Genomic DNA, 17,674 nt, shown 5'->3' with positions numbered 1-17,674 from the left:
ATGTCCAAAACAGACATAATAAATTATTTTTGTTCCAAGGAGATTTTCTAAATACATATAAAAAGAAAAATATTAAAAGTCTATTCATTGTAAAACAAATTGCCATATCCTCTAAAACACTTTATTAAATTATTTTGATTTGGTTTTTTGAATTTGGGTTAGTGTTTATATAAGGGTGTCATTATGAAAATAAGGTTTTATTATAATATGACAAAACTATATACATATAATTTTGAATACACAGTTAAATAGAAAAACTTATCATTAAGTTAATTCAACATTTACATAGAAGAAAAATATGAATATTTACAAAACATTATTTTCATATAAGAAAAAAATATTATGATATCTATGAGAGGGAAATGAGAATAGACAAAGCTTGGAGTGTTTGATACTAATATTATTTATCTTTTGATTAAGAATTTTATGATGTTACCTTATTTATAGAATTTTTAAAATTTAATCAATTGATAATAGTATAGTTATAAATGATTAGGCAAGTGAACTGACATTGCCAATTAGGTGGGCACTCACTGGGCAGTAAATAAATGTTTGATTGAAAGCAAAATAATACCAATTAGGGGATTTACTTTTAACTTAATCTATCAGTTATACCATCTGTTTATTGCGAGTCACTAGGGATGTGTTTCCTGGGTTGGCCAGTAAAACCCATTAAATAATTAAAAACATATATATTATAACGCACCAACCTATTAAAAATCTATGAATACATGGTTTAGAAGGTTTTAGACCATGCCACGGACGTAGCCGTAACGTGGTCATGAATACAGCAGATTATACCGGCTTTGACTGCCATATCATGTGTAGTTTTACCTCCTGGGCGGCCATTGAAATGGCACAACAGACAACGCTGCAGTATAGCCAGCAATCAGTGCTGAAGCCTGACTGTTACAACCTGATGGGCCCAATTAAACGATCGAGATTGAAAGATGTACAGCCGACAGAAAAACATGGTTGTTAAATAATGTGTGTACTTGTAGTAGGCCTACCAAGCTTCATTGTCTTGTCAAGCTCCATGCAAGAAATGCCAGGAGACACTTTCTGTCCACTGGCAATATTCCAACACTAGATTTAATTCATACCCACATTTTCTGAGGATTGTATGTTACCACTAAAAGCACAACCATTTACAAAGTTCACAATACCATCTCTACTCTAGCTTGTTTCCTGGATTTTCTTTTCTTTTTTATGTTTTTTTCACCTGGTTGTTTCCTTAATTTGCTTGCGGCAACTTGATTCTGATTCCAGCTACAACAAAAATATGACCACAAAATGAAGGGAAAAAGGGGAATTAACAGAGACTATCGAGCAGTTGGCTGTGCGATAGATTCATCTAATGACAAGTAATTTTCAGCTCCTAAATCAATTGAACCAATATTCAGGGAGGAATGAGCAGAAAGTCTTGACATGTCATCCGAGTTCCCATCTCTTATGGCTGTGGCTTCCCTTTCGATTAAGATAGCATCTTGAATATCTTTGAGAACTTCTGAGATTGACGGCCTCATGTCTCCATGAGGCATGACACACATTAGTGCTTTTTCTGCAATTTTCCACATCGACTGGATGTCATATCCATTGTGTAGAGAGGGATCGATGATTCCTTGAATGTCGCCACTCTCAATGTGTAACTTTGCCTGTTGCATAATAATTAAAAACAAGACATGTTAACAAAATGCATACATTTAGAAGGTACGTGCAAAGACGCTTGAGAAATATAGGTCCATTCTGAACATTGTGCTCACATCACATTTCAAATTTGTATTGATGTTTTAAATATCCTCATACTTAAGCACTAGCTTTTATATGGTTTACTTTGTTTTGCATTTGTGTTTACATTTGAATTAACTATTTCATTTAAGACAGCAGGGTGTATGTACTTCAGAGTTCAAGAAGGGAAATCCCCTGCCTATGAAAGTAACTAAACGGGATTAGTGGTAAAAGCCCTCGACTTCAATAAAGAGGCCATCGGTCAAACCCTATTAGGGCCACATACTTCAGATATTATATCCCACAAGTTTCATGAAGATATATATAGATAGTAAGGCCTGGAAGTAGCCCGAACTTAGAGCTTGATGAACAACTATGATAGGTTGAGAGACTTTTGGGTTTTTTTTTTTCTGAAAAATAAATGAACCAACCAGACTTACCCATTGGACTATGTTACGGCAATTAGCACCAAAGCTTTCGTTAGATATGGCTTCCTGACCAGATATAAGCTCCAGAAGAATGACACCAAAACTATAAACATCACTCTTGTCTGTTAACTGCTGGGAGATATAATACCTGTGTTTCATGAAAAGGCAAAATTTATTAATGCAATGGTGCCGATCATGTCAAATAAATATATTAAGAAAGTGACTATCAGCACAATTTAGACCAAGGCCCTTATTGTAGCTGCAGGAATCATTAACCATTAACATAAGGGAAACAGACATGGGTGTCGTAATGATATTTGTTGCTAAATATGCCGAAATTAGTCTTGCCATCGCATAAGAGTCCTTAGAAACGATAGCTATGTCACCACCTTAAACCTCAAGCCTACAACTATCTATTTGTCTGTTCATAAGCACATATTTTGTCTCGAAGCCACTAACACCACAAGCAAAATGTATTCAAGATTTATATTTATAAAATTAGGGCACAACGGCAGCAATCATCAACTCAAATCGAAGATAAATTTTAACAGGATATCAATTACAAAAGGATGGTTTTAATTGGAAAGAGCCTTACTCAGGATCCAGATACCCTACAGTGCCTCGTACTACACTAGAGACATGAGAGGTTCCTTCTACGGCAAGTTTTGAAAGACCAAAATCTGAAACCTTTGCTCTCATGTGTTTATCAAGAAGAATATTGCTGCTTTTTAAATCTCTGTGGATAACAGCCGGAACACAGCCTGTATGAAGGTATTCAATTCCTGAATACACACATGAACACATGATTAAATTTAATTATTCAGCTATTTGTGAAACTTCTCAGTAGCAACAAAAGATTTAATCCTAAGCTTATAACCAACCTTTCGCGGCATCTTCTGCAATCTCAAGGCGTTTGATCCAGTTAATACTTCGCTCACGTGTCAATGCACCTACGAAAATTTAGCACAGTTGACTCTTCAAACATATAATGCTTAAATGGAAAAAACTCAAGAACATACCATAAAGATGTTCCTTCAAGGTTCCATTTTGCATGTACTCGTAAACGAGTATACTTTTTCCTTCCTCCTGACAATAGCCAAGAAACTGTACTAGGTTCCTGTGATGTATCCTTGAAAGAAGAATCACCTATTCCACATACAAGCAGGTGACAAAAAAACAGATTTTTCAGCTTCTAATCAGCAGCTCAAATATTCTACCATCAAATATAGCAATCATTTCTTAAAAATGCAAAACAAGCTTATTAAAAGAAATTTCTTGCCAGTAAAAATATCAGAGCAATTTATTCCCCTCAAAATGGACTACATAAATTTAGAAGAATGGCTGTATATCCACTGCCATAATTTGATTTATGTTTTTCAGGAAAACACAGCTAATCTAACTTAGCTTATCAAAAGCAAAGGTACCTAACCATATAAACATATGAACCAAAGCAGGTATAACCAAGTTACATGTCAACAAGGTAAAAAAAAAAAATCAATTATAAAAGAGATTGATAATGTGAAAAGTTACCTCATTTGAAAATTCTCGATTTCCTTGGTAGGAATGACTGTTTAGAACTTTCACAGCGATTTCCTTTCCATCTTTCATTCTACCATAGTATACAACTCCAAAACCCCCAGAACCAATTTTCTTCTCCAAATTGTTTGTAGCAACTTCAATATCTGATAATGTGAAGCAATGTGCAGCTTCCGCAGGAGCATCCCTCAAGGTAGAAACCGGCCTTTGAATGGGCAGGGGTTGCCGAAGTTGGTCTAAAGGGAATTAATACAAATTAAGGACATAGAGCACACTAAGATACCCATGAAGTTGGTCTAAAGGAAATTAATAGAAATTAAGGACATAGAGCAAACTAAGATACCCATGAAACTTCAAAATTGTTTAGAACATACCTTTATTATAATGGCTTTTATTCCCTTTGTGCATGAATAGGCAAGATAAAACAGTAGCTACTAGCAGAATAACAGCTCCAACTGATGAACCAACACCAATATAGAGGTGCTTAGTTTTTCTGGCCCCTTCATGAAGATTAATGTTTCCCGAATAGCTGTTAGGATAATAAAGCATTAGCATTCACTGAACTTGCCTAGATGGAAGTGAGTACTACACAAATTTGTTAAAATGCAAGCATGCTGCCAATGATATACAAGTTCACCCTGTGAGCGAGCATGATACTTTACTCATAAGACAAGTACACGACAATTTCATAACATGTTTACCCACAGCAAGAGCACCTTAAGCAATCTTTTACTTTAAAAGTGATACTCACTTGAAGACCAAGTTTTTGTCCAGAAGAATAGAGGGTACCGTTCCAGATAACATATTATTCTGCACATACCTGCAACCAGCAACTACTTCAAGATGTGCAATCATCTTCTATGATGCAATATTGAAAACATCCTCTCATAGTTGAAATAAAAGGAAGAATAAAACATATCAAACAAAATCAATAGCATAATTTAAGTGCCATTGCCTTCCACACAAGAAACATATAACAAATGTCCACAAGATATTATAATGGCCTTCAACTAATTAATAATTGATATCCATTATCCAAGTTTTTGTAACTTACAATTCCCTCAAATTTGGTAGGTTCCCCAAAGTTGAAGGCAGCTCACCCCTCAACTGATTGTTCTCAAGATGACTACATCAGGAACAAGATGTTAGTTAATGGCTAGCTTAATAATTTGATAGGATCATTATTGAGATAACAAGTCAACAGAATTTACATAATCTTCAAATTTGTGCATCCACTAAAATCAGGAATTGGACCAGTCAGCGAATTCCCATCAAGCCATCTGTGACCGTCAAACAAGTGGATTATGTTAATACCATAAGCCTCGCTTTTATGAAGCGAACATGTAAATATAAACTACCATCCTCAGAAAAAAAAAAAAAAAAAAGCGGTTTGAAACTTACAATTCAACTAAATTGCTCAATTTGGACAAGTCTGAAGGAATGTTCCCGGTCAAATTCTTGCTAGATAAGTGGCTGAGCACCATATAGAAAAAATAATTGTGTCAGTGTCATTTCTTTTCAGATATGGTACTAGACTAAGACATCAAGGGAGCAAGAAATATGAATGAATTAAAACCTCAGAAGCACTGAGTCATTACATTACAGTAATACTTGGTCGTGGATCTGAGTTACACTGCACCCATGACCATGGAACAGGTAGGCACGGGTCACCACCTTCTTGAGCCCACTCAGCTAATGAGAAAGGTGCAATTACACTTGCAATCACAGCCCCTGCAAATCAAACATGCTATGATTACAGCGTCAAAGAGAATTATGTGTGTTGCACCAAAACAAGAAGTTTGATATTTAAGTCAATCCAGCAGTAGTTGTACTCAAAATAGAAGTTTAAACCAAGGAGTGCATTTGAGTGATTTGAATATATTAAAAAAGCAATTAATTTACTGACCATCCATAGAACCGTCATTCTGTTCCAGATACTTATTTATCTCCATTGCATTTAGAAGTGGTCCCCTTGAAGAATCAGATGTCTTCCCAAATCTAAAGGACAAGACAAAGGGGAGAGAAATGTTAGGGTATCCAGGTTGGTAGACACGATATTTCCCATGAGCATTTTCTTGGATATTAACTACAGCTTTGCTCATGTCAGGCTGGCCTGGAAGCACCAGCCTAAATTTCCGGGACTCATCCGGATCCAAATCTTCAATTTCAGCAAAGTAAGAGAAGGCCCACCCAAAGCCAGGAAAACCATCCAAATTCAACCTGTAAGTTAATGATCCATTTGTACCAACTACAGCAGTCTGCATCACTTTTTCAGGTGGTATTAAATCACTGGTAACATCAATTGGCATTTTCGTTGAAACTTTCACTGTGCCAGCAGCAACGTCAACAAGGTAATTTGCCTTCTTCAGAGAATCAGATTCCCATATTCTATCAAATGGATCATCAGGATACCTGTAATTACAGAAAAATATATTCTCTTTTCTTATGACAAAATTATCTTGGAATGCCAGAGCTTCACAAACACTACATATCAATTAAATTATAAAATCGTAAGGGTTGAAATAGCAGGATTTCAGAGCCTTAAATAACTTTTTTTTTTTTTTAACTTTTAATATCTGTGTTCAATTATCATAGCTAGATAACAGAGAAAATAACTTCATTGTCTGTTCCTTTTTTCTTAATTTAATATTTGTGTTTCATTACCAATTACTTAAACAAACATACAATAAATGGAAACATGACAAATGAGACTGTATATAAATCTTCAGATAGTAGATGCATACCTAATGGGAGCATCACTATTTGCACCAAAATTTATTCTAGCAGAAACACTTAAATAAAAGCGGTCTTCATATGGCGTATAATAAACTGAACCGTTGAATTGTCGAAGCTCCAGGGTAGAAATGAATGGTTGCCCAGTTGTAGCATTTGATAAACACACATCGATTGTAGGACTTGAAGCCAAAAATATAAGTTCTCGCACCTCAATAGTAGTTGTGTCCGAAATGACTATAGTAGACCAAGGAGTAGCCCCAAGGGATATGTCAAATTTTGGATAGACATTATTGTTGTCAAAATTACCATACAGAAATGTTGCTCTTATAAGATACCTAGTCCTCGTAGTAACATCAAGCTTGTAACAGTACTTCCTAGAATCAGCAGGAAAATGCCTAAGTGTTAAATATTGCTGCCTAGTCTCATTTGCAACAGTTATATTAGAAGTTTCTCCAAACAAAAATTGATCGTCAGGAGTCCACTGAAGTCCTAGTTCATCGGTGAAATTTCCTTTACCCCCACAGTCCAAACTGACAAAACCTGTTTCAGTTTTTCAAATGTGTTAGTGACACTAGTGTTGAACAAATGCAAATTTTTTAACATTAAATTTTCAGACATCTGTAAAACATTTTGTTTAGAAACTGCCTTTGCCAATTATAATAGAGTTACAAATCACACAAGAGAGGAAGAATAAAAATATCCTCAAAAAGAAGATAAATATAAAGTAGTGGAAAGAACCTTGACAGTTATCTACGGACATGTTTCAGGAAAAATGATAATTAGCACAGACCACTTAAAAACATAGTTTTTTAGACGGAAAGCATTGAGCACACCTTAGTTGACCAATATAGGCCACCACAAAGCATATATATTGAAGACTAAAATGTCGATCATGTCTTTATCTTCCTCCAATATTACCAACTAATCAAAAAATGCACATTTATGCAAAGGAAATATAAGAGACAGATCTTCTTCGTTTTTTTCTTTTTTGGTTGATTAAGTAACAGTCTAGAACATATGGCCACCCAAATCAAGTTAGATTCCACCCAATTTACAAGAGTCAACGACAATCTCCACTTTGCATGTAATAGATAATAATTATTTGCTAATTATGCCTCTCCTGAAAAAAAAAAACAATAAATCTTATCATATGCATTAACATATGGAGAAAAAAGACTCTAGAGAAGAAAAGAGGAACACCTTATGCACCTCCTTGATATCAGTTTAATTTTAAGAAAAAAGAAATTATAAGATGCGTTAGTATAGAAGTGATATTTTGACCTGCTTCACATTAAGGCTAGTAATTATCACACAACCAAGAGAGTGGGCAATGGGAAAGGGAGTAGGGATTCAAAAACACTCAGCAATTTGATGGCTCAGCAGTCCAGTGAAGGCTTGGATTGCTTAATTTATTAAAATTTGATTTTTAGTGTCCTTGCAGTAACCGTCACCAGTTAATTGAGCAACAATCCGACAATTTTTGTTGGTTCCAGATTATAATGATAACAATATGCACCATTTTCAAGTTTCTGAATCTGCACCGGATTCAACTTTGTGACAAAACTAATATAATCTAAGAGAAGATAAAATCAAGGCACTTGGGCAAAAATTACAGAGCTAAAACTGTTTGTTTCTGTATATATATAGTTTTTGTTGCAGTTTCTGCCGTTCATTTTTTGGGCTATTAATTGCATATTATACGGACGAGGTGGTATAAGAAAAATTTGTCAACAAGAACATGACAAGATAGACCAATAAAATTACTCTCTTCGTCAAAAGTCAGAAACTTCCACAACAGTTAGTATCTATTACCAGACACAGTCACAAAGATAAAATAATACCAGCAACATTAACTCAAAGTCTGAATGGACACAAAACAAATCACGAATCTCAACACCAAAAAAAAAAAATCCCGAGCAAATTCATGCATATTTGAGTTTTAATAAGAAAAAGAAAGAAGGAACGAAGCATAACTATAACAAATTAAAAAGAAAAAGAAAAAGAAAAAAATTATAGAAATGAAAGTGCTTGTTCACAGAGATACGAATACTATTCATAAATACGTAGATATATACACACCTGGCCTCTGAGCTGCGGAGTTGTTGAAGAGGAGAAGAACATCGAATATCAGAAACAACAAGAAGAGTCTCTCCATCTCGTGTCGTCAACTGATTCACTACGGGAGCCGGTGAAATAAAAAGCATTAAAAGCGGCAAAGAAACCTAAAAAGTAAATTCTTCGAACAGAAAGAAAATAAAGTAACAGCCAGAAACGGCACCTGCTGCCACTAAGAACTCCTCCCTTCAGGCGAAAAATAAAAGAATTAGCAGCAGAGAAAATGAGTTAAAGTAACGAGTTTTGAAGAGATTCCGGAGGATGAGTCTTCCTTTGCACTTCTACTTTATTATTATTACTATTATGATTTTCCTGTCTTTCATACGGGAGTGAGTGGGGACTCTGAGTCATAGAGTAGGTCCCACTGTAGAGTGACAAACGAGAGCCGGAGTCTTTTTGGATTTTGATTAAAATCCAAAGGATGAGAATCGATCATTAAAGGACCAACGAGGCGAGTGTGTTGTCGTGGATCCCACCACCAGCTTTTGCAGCGGGGCGATTTCACATCTTTGCTCCGTGTCGATTTTGTTTTGGTTTAAACTACAACCTGTACACAAAGATGGCAGATCACCGTTTAGAAGTTCAGCTTCCGTTATCACCTAAACAGCTTAAGGCGAGTGCACGACACGCTCGATCAGGTTCACTATAAGACCCTTTTTTTTTTTTTTTTTTTTTACTTATCTCATTTAGGATATTTGTTTTTCATTTTTTAAGTTAGAATATTTGTCTTATTAAAAAAGGTTGACGAATTTTTTTTTAACAAGGTTAATTAGATATATTATTAATATATAATTAAATATCATTTTATTTTTAATTTAAAATTATTTAATCATATAATAATATATTAATTATATACTTAAATTATATATTAAAAATATAAAAAAAAATTTATAGATAAAGTTCATTAGACATTTAGAGGTTGTTTAATTTCAATATTTAAAGATTATCTTGGTAATCTATCTTTTATTCTTTTGTTTGATTTATCAGTAATAAAAAGATTATAATAATCTTCTATTATCAATGTTAACGTGACAAATAAAATAGGTGATAATCTGATTATCATTTTCACTTTAGATATTTAAAGATTACCAATATAATCTTGATTTTATTATAATTATATTATTATTTATTAATTTTTTTAGATAAAAATAAATTTATTTTTAATTAATATGACAAATAATATAAAAAAATATTTAAAAATAATTGTTTTTAATGGCATTTAAGTAAAATAATTTACTAGTATTTTTTTATTACTTTTAATCAAACACAATAATTATTTATACCTATCAAATTTTATCAAACATGATAATCATTTATACCTAGTAATTTATCTTCAAGGTAATCTTTCTATTTTAGTAATAAAATATTATCCAAACCAAACGTCCCTTGCTACATTAGGTATTTGCAATTTATTTCATCAACCACAATATTATGGCCTCAAAATAAATCCTACGAAAGTACTTCAATGAATATGGTCTTTTTAGGTTTGGATATAATTCAATTTGATTCAAACTTGATTTCTAACTCGGATTGAATAAATTGATTTTAAGTTTAGTTCAAACTCGAACTAAAAATTGAATTCATTTTCATAAATGAGTCAAGTTTGATCTCAGTTTTAAAATCAAGTTACTTCCAAATATAGTATGAGCTTCAATTTTATAAAATTAAGTTGAAAATTAAACTCAAGCTAAATAAATTTCAATTCATCAATCTCAAGAACTTTTTTTTATTTAAGCCGATGTCGAGTTTGAGTCATTTTTAGATTCAATTCAAGTCAAATTATTCGATAATCCTTATGTTAAAATTTTTTTAAGTCAACTATGGAACATGTCATCAACTCTCAAGCTATAAATAAATTGACGCAATAATAATCGAATCACGTATGCTATTGTATATTAAAATTTTAATTTTTTATATCATATCATTTGATATATTATTTAAAAATAATAAAAAATCTAATTATCTCGTTAACTCGGAGAACCTTTGCGATAAACCCTGAGAGTTTGCAGTCGCCTAGACCCACAACTACGGATTGGACAAATCAGAGATATGTTTTGTCATGGTACATCACATGGAGTCTCTAACTAATAAGTGCAAGACTCAAACCCTAACTGGCCATCTGTGAATGACCTTGACCTTTTACAACCTTAGCGGTCAAAAATTCTAATTATCAAATTATTATTTTAAAAATATCATAAATATTTTTAAAAAAAATATTTTTATAATATTATTATTTATGTTAATAATATGTATTATTTTATATAATATATTTATTATATTATATTATATTTTGTATTTTTTAACTATTTCAGTAATATATTATATAATATTATGTATATAGTAAGGTAGTAATTCCACTGTTTGGCAACTTCTTCGACGGCGCTGCCTGATCATCGGCAAAATGACCATGAGACCAAAGTGAGGAAATTATAATCATTTTTTTGATGAAAAATGTGTGATGTAGTAATAAATTTTTTAACAAATTAATTCAATGTGATAATCATTTCAAAAAAGATAAAGTTTGGTAGAACAGGTTTACTAAATATCTTCCTTAAAATTTCTTGTGCAAATCATAAGAGTTTTAGATTCTTTGATAACTAAAGGGTTAGATTTATTTTTAAGCGTAATTCAAATTTGTTTTTGAAATTCAAATTTTTAATTTCAAGTGGATTTAACTGTCAACGTTATACAAAAATTTATTGATTTATGCATATCATAATCTTTTATACTTAAAAAAATATTTAGTTTGAAAAATACTTTATTATCAATATTAGAAAATTTTCTTTCGATTATTAAGTATAAATTATTATTATATTTAATAAAAATTGATAAATATAAATAATTATTATATTTAATTAAATATAATAAAAAACTAATATATTATTTTGTTTAAATTTCACTAAGTTTAATTATTCTAAATTTGTTTATGTTATTTGTTATATTAATTGAAAATAAAAATATTTTTACCTTAAAAAATTAATAAATAAAGATATAATTATAATAAAATTAAAATTTTTTTGATAATATTTTAATAATTTAGATTATCCTTTATATTATCTGTCACATTATCATTAATAATAAAATATTATTAAAATCTTTTATTACGTATAAACTAAATAAAGAAATCTAAATAATAAAAGACAGATTACCAGAATAACTTTTATTAATCCTTAACCAAATGTCATCTTATAGTTAGTTATGTTTTCCCCCTGAAGGGTGACTAAGTATTTTCCTCTTTATAAGATGGACAAAATTTAATTATGTAAAGATAGAGGGAGTGAGTGTCATTTTCCAAAATGAAGGGGTCACTAGTTAGAGAGCTCCTCATCATGGAAGACTATACCTTAATAGAAATAAACTATGTATTATAAAATTAATTATCTGTCGGCTTGAAAATTATACTGACAAATTGTGGGCGGAAGGAATTCATGAAATAAAATTTCTGAAAAGGAAAGTGGATTTATGCGGTAAAAGTGTACGAGCACGTGCAGGTGCATGTGCATTTGACAGAGTGAGGAGGACTGACGTGGACTTAGAACATGGTATTTGGTAAGCAGTTAAATCTAGCATTGACGATGGTCAATGGTTTTGGGGGCTTAAGGTTTTCAATCATCAACCTTGGAATTTGGGCCATAATTGAGGTCAAATTGCTTGTTAAATTGCCTAACCAAAACACAATTATTGCATAAATAAGCATCTCGGAATCAACATTTCCCCACAAGGCTCCTCTTCCCTCTGGCTTTATTTGACGGTTGAAAGTCTACTTTAGCACTTGCCATTTCAATTCTTTTTCAATAAAATTAAATAGTTGTGTAGATAGATTTTATGTTATTAAATAATTTAAATTAATTTTAAACTAAATTGAGTTTGGGTTTCTCATAGTTATTCAAGTTTAACTCACTTAAAGAGAGTTAAGCTCAATCAAAAAAAAACTAAAACGATATTATTTTGATTCGTATTAATTAAAACGATATTATTTTAATTAATTTATATTAAAATCTTTTATACTTACTAGTATGGTGAATTAAATCCTTTTAAAGTTCGAGCTTGAGTTCGAGTTTATTAGAGTCAAATTTGTTCGAATTGAATTTATTTTTTAACTTAAATAAACTTATCTTGAATCTAACTCTATCTGTAATTAAGAATTTTGAATTAGAATAAACTAATACACAATTATATATCATCTAAATATATAATTGAAAAATTAAAACTGAATGTACATAATATTATTTCAATACATGATATTTGATTTGCGGTTCACCTAAAATTCATAACCAACTCAGAACACAAAATTTCTTTAAACTAAACCCAACTTCTGAATATTCTAGTAAGTAGGTTTTGGAAGATTTGCGTGAGTCATGTATACTAACTTTGGATTCTTATAATAAAGAAGCCACACCCATGTAGATATTCCAACTTTATTTATGAAACTTTGCATCTAGATATGACATTTTTGATGTTGGCGGGGATTACTTTAGGATTAGCTTTGATCAAAGTGGTAGCTTTATTTGAACTTTCCAAAAAGGAAAGTGACTTCTCCCTGTTTTTTAATGCTTCTGCTTTTTGCTTTTTTCATGAGGACGGTGGACTTTGAGTGGGATCAAATGTTGTATACAGATAGATAGATAGACATCAGTGCAACATTAATATATAAATAAATGTGTCACGCAATTGAGCTTTTCTTAATGGCTAAGTTTAGGAAGGCTCAGCCCTAGAGATTACCTTCAATGATTAAAGGAAACAATTTTCTCATGGAAGATTAAAGCTCGGATAGTATGATTTTTTATATGAAAAGTTTTAATAACGAAAAGCGAAACTTTGCCCTATCTAATATATCAGTTATAAGTTTGGTTAATATAACCTAATTTTACCTATTCGAGAAAAGTCGGATTGAATCATAATTATTAAAAAAAAAAAGGCTCTTCTTGAGGGGGTTTTATTTCAAATAACACTAATGCAACTACTTAAAAGACATTAATAAAACTATGCATATCCTTATCATTAAAAAAAATCTCTTCTTGAAGAGTTTATTTTAAATAACAACAATCTAACTACTTAAAGACATCAATAAAATTATGCGTACATAAATAAGTATATATTTAATGTGTGTCATCATATAATTGAATAATTTTAAATTAAAAATAAATTAATACCTAATTGTATGATAACATATATAAATATATATTTATTGTATACTCAAAATAAATATACATAACATTGTTTTAAAATCGTTAATATTTTTAATGTTTGCCCGAGTGACAATTAGATTCAAATGTTGAAACAAGTAATATTACGAGACCAAATATTATAAGAGTAATATTATATATACCAATTTTAAGTGTACAAATATATATATATATTTATAAGTGTTATCATATGATTGTGTATTATTTTATCTATAATTTAAAATTATCTAATTATATAATTACACACACACACACATATATATATACATAAAAAGATACACATAATTTTTTTGATATTATAGTAAAGTGGGATTTTCATCTAAGAAAAGTTAGCCGAATCCCTTAGATGGAGGGATAAACATGAAAATATATTAGAAATTAATCAAATAAAAAAAAATACAAATAACAAAGGGATAGAGTATACAAATAATTTATCCAATAGCGTACACATCTATTTTGTTTAACATTATTTATTCTATTTTCTTAATTTTATTATTTGTATTTTTATAATAATATTTTTTAATTATTATATATTAAAAGTTATAATAAAAATATTTTCTTTGATTTAAACATTATTGTTTTAATTTTATAGGATATAATTTATTTTTTATTAAAATTCAAGACTATTTTATTTATTTGAGTAATAACTGAATAAGGTAAGAGGTTCTTTGTTTTTTCACAAAAGATTCTGCGTTTGATAACAGATTAAATTAACGGTAGTTATTTTTTTGACGAAAATCCCTCCATATTTGCGGTGCCTAGGTATCACTTGCATAGAACCTTCATAAGAAAGAGTACGTTTTGAAGTCCCAACTAACTCCTAAAAGCATAAAAACGAGTGTATGTTTCAAAGTCCATCTCTTAACTCCTAAATTAGAGTCCGGATCAAGCTGAGTATGAGACCAAGTCAATAAGGTCAAATCGGTAATATTTAATTTAAACAAATTTAAATCTACCTATAACATTATTACAAAACTATGAAATTACAAATAATATTAGAAAAAGTAAAAAATATCTTTAATTATATAAAATATATCATTAGATAAATAAACGAATTGATTATAAGTTAAGTTATCAAATTAAATTTTCAATTTAAGATCAAATTGTTCAAATTAAACTAAAGCCGAATGAGTTTGCATAAGATCCCGATCCACCTCTAATTCGAACTATGAGGTGAATTTGTTATGTCATATCTTTGGATTCTGATACTACCTACCTAAAGCTATTTGTACCGTAGTAACAGTTTTGATTTACGGTATGCCACTTGAACACCATTGACAAGGAATTTCCATATGTCCCATGTGTGATTAGATATAGTCACTTTGTTCCAGGACTAGTGTGTCCAATGTGAGTTTGATGGGCCAATTCACAGCCCAAGGGGCGTTTGCTAAATGCTAATTTCTCTCTTTGGCGAAATCTTGAATCTTTGTCAGGTGCTGTTGCAGGCTGTCTTTAATAACATTTTGCTCACTTTGTTTTAATGCTGGTGAATTAGGTTCATTATGTTAGAAATTTTTTTATTAACATTAATTATATTTTTGATTTAATAAAATTAGATAATTAAATAGTCAAATAACAATTTATAAATATAATTAACGTTATGGTTGTTTTTAATAAAATTAGATAAACTCAATATACTTGAAAGTTATGGTTTAGGTAAATAGTATAGATCTTTGAGATTTATTAGACCAGGGTCAATTAATCTATCGATTATGTTTTTATTATAAAACTTAACGTTACAATATAATTTACTTATTTAAAACCGTCATAGAGTAAAGTTTTTAGAGTAAAAGATTAAATCACATCTAAGAAGTGATCTCGATAAGAGTATGACAAGTAATATGAATTCATATTACATGACAATTTAGTTATTTTTATAACTTTAAATTTAATTCGATATTTTATAATCTATGTATAAATCATATAAACTAGGATTGCATAATTTTATGTTTGTTCATGTGTATTAAATCTTACACATTACATACACAAAAGAGGAGGAAGCGATTCTATGTATTCAATCAGTGAACAGTTTTACCTTGGAAGGTAGACCTTTGAGGTAAGCAGTCTTACGCTTAACTTGTAAGGCTTCAATTCCATAAGACAACTATTTAAGCCCCTTCTTTTGCGGGCCTTGCTTTGGAACCAGAAAGCATTGCCGTGCCTGTCTTAGAAACACGGTAATGATATTTTTGTACTTTAAGAACTGACTTCATTGCCTCTCTGAAGCCTTTGTAGCATTCCAGATTGTTTGCATCTGCGTGATTTTGGCCCTCAAGAAGATAGTTTTAGCAAGGATGAAGATGTTTCAGCCTTTACAAGGTATAATTGATTTTTCACATATGAAAGTGTGTGTTTACTTCAAGGGCCATTCTCTCTGTGTTGGATGAAGACAATTTTGACAGTTTTCATGATGGCCATCAACTACTTGGTCATGTCTTAAAGTGTTAAAGGAATTTACATAAAGATGGGTTTTACAAACAATTTGAGTTGTCCTTTTTCAGTGGAACATACTGAGAGTGACTTGGTCCTTCTCTTCTCTTCCCTTCTTTTTACCTTGAGGTGAAAAATTATTATAATCTTGGAAAAGAATGTGTCCTAAATCAGAAGCAGTGTAACCAAACTGTATCTTTATTTTCTCTTATAAACAAATGAGATCAGAAGCATTTGCAAATGAACCAGGGAGGAAAAAGGAAAATGGATCTCCGTGGTTGCATCTTGTTGACAGGAATCTGTTTGAGAATGAATATGCCAAAATAAAAATTGGATGCCTATGAAATCAATAAAACTATATACACAAATAATGACGTGTTAACTTGTGATTGGATATTACTTTATTTTTAATTTTTAATTATCCAATCGTATAATGATATACTATTATTTGTATATAAAGTTATACACATAACATTATTTTAATGAAATATGCTTGTCCCTTTTGTCTTGGGGCAACGTCAGCCTTGAGCTGGGCCTGGTAAAGTATTTCTTTCGATGGTTGTAATTTTCTATTGCAGTCTGAACACTGATGGCCTCCTGGTTTCGTCAGATGTTACTTGGGGAAATAGGTACCTTGAGAATCATCATTCAAATTATGAAAAAATTCATCTTAAAACTGTGACACCAATAGAGAATTTGGAAGCTGAAACTGTGACATCCCTGTTAAAATAAAAGCTGATCTTAACCCATTCTCGCATTGGGTTAGGATCAGCTTTTATGAAAACTTGGGAAAAAAGGCCATTTGTTGTATTCAATGTATTCAAAACATTTGCTTCAGAAAGGGCGAGAACAGAGGGCAGTATTGAAACCTTGTTTACCTTATTGAAAAGGGACAAGATCTTGATGATTTACTGATAGATTTACATTACATTGAAATAACAAAAAAGAATTAAAGCAATTGCAGTATGGTTGAGTGAAGGGCCTAGCCAACCAACCAATTTTAAGAATGAGAATAATAAAGTGAAGACAAAAGCCTGTGAGAGCAGGCTCCATCTCCGTGAATCAACTAGTAACGAAAGTTAAGAATGGTGGGAATTACTGTGAGGCTTTCATCATCTTGCTACTCAAACAGTAGAACAATAATGGCACCATATGTTCGTACTCAGCTTAGCGTTCAGTCTTTCTCCCCTAAATTATTGCATATTCCATAGTCCAGTCCTTTTCAATTAAACCTCATCTTCCCACTTTTGTCCACAACCTTACCCTTCACCTTTCTTGGTCATTCTCTCTCTTCCTTCGAAAACTTCCTCCATCATCCATCACTTCACGTTGAAATTTTGCAAGTTTGATGTAAAGGGATTATTTTAACGGGAATGGACTATTTTTCACCTAAATTTAAGTTTTATTTTAAAAATATATTTACATCTAATAAAAAATTTAAATATTTATTTATTTTTAAATTATTGTTAAATTTTTTGTTAAATATAAGAATAAAATCATTATTTTATTGTTTAT

General features: G+C 31.0%; 1 protein-coding gene across 1 annotated transcript; it reads right to left on the bottom strand.

Moving 5' to 3' along the window:
- Positions 1 to 672: 672 nt before the first annotated feature.
- Positions 673 to 8,854, bottom strand: LOC123220699 (probable LRR receptor-like serine/threonine-protein kinase At1g67720). Its single transcript, XM_044643260.1, has 16 exons — positions 8,707 to 8,854; positions 8,508 to 8,604; positions 6,437 to 6,968; positions 5,599 to 6,104; positions 5,291 to 5,423; positions 5,094 to 5,165; positions 4,904 to 4,972; positions 4,747 to 4,818; positions 4,444 to 4,512; positions 4,067 to 4,221; positions 3,687 to 3,928; positions 3,176 to 3,302; positions 3,038 to 3,106; positions 2,752 to 2,938; positions 2,169 to 2,304; positions 673 to 1,655 (listed from the first exon to the last, which is right to left on the bottom strand). Exons 2-16 carry the CDS (start codon positions 8,581 to 8,583, stop codon positions 1,323 to 1,325), a joined length of 2,778 nt encoding a protein of 925 aa, XP_044499195.1. The 5' UTR covers positions 8,584 to 8,604; positions 8,707 to 8,854; the 3' UTR covers positions 673 to 1,322.
- Positions 8,855 to 17,674: the final 8,820 nt, after the last annotated feature.

Source organism: Mangifera indica, chromosome 1 (assembly GCF_011075055.1).
Source record: "Mangifera indica cultivar Alphonso chromosome 1, CATAS_Mindica_2.1, whole genome shotgun sequence".
In the NCBI taxonomy this organism is placed as follows: Eukaryota; Viridiplantae; Streptophyta; class Magnoliopsida; order Sapindales; family Anacardiaceae; genus Mangifera; species Mangifera indica.
Note: the sequence above shows the minus strand (reverse complement) of the source record. Positions and strands in the feature narration are given on the sequence as shown.

Bases quoted from the DNA above. Each gene is read 5' to 3' on its own strand.
- LOC123220699 (XM_044643260.1), bottom strand. From the start codon at position 8,583: ATGGAGAGACTCTTCTTGTTGTTTCTGATATTCGATGTTCTTCTCCTC. The intron at 4,819-4,903 runs GTAAATTCTGTT...TTCCTGATGTAG, and splicing joins TGCACAAATTTGAAGATTAT to TCATCTTGAGAACAATCAGT. The intron at 3,107-3,175 runs GTATGTTCTTGA...AAATTTTCGTAG, and splicing joins CTTGAAGGAACATCTTTATG to GTGCATTGACACGTGAGCGA.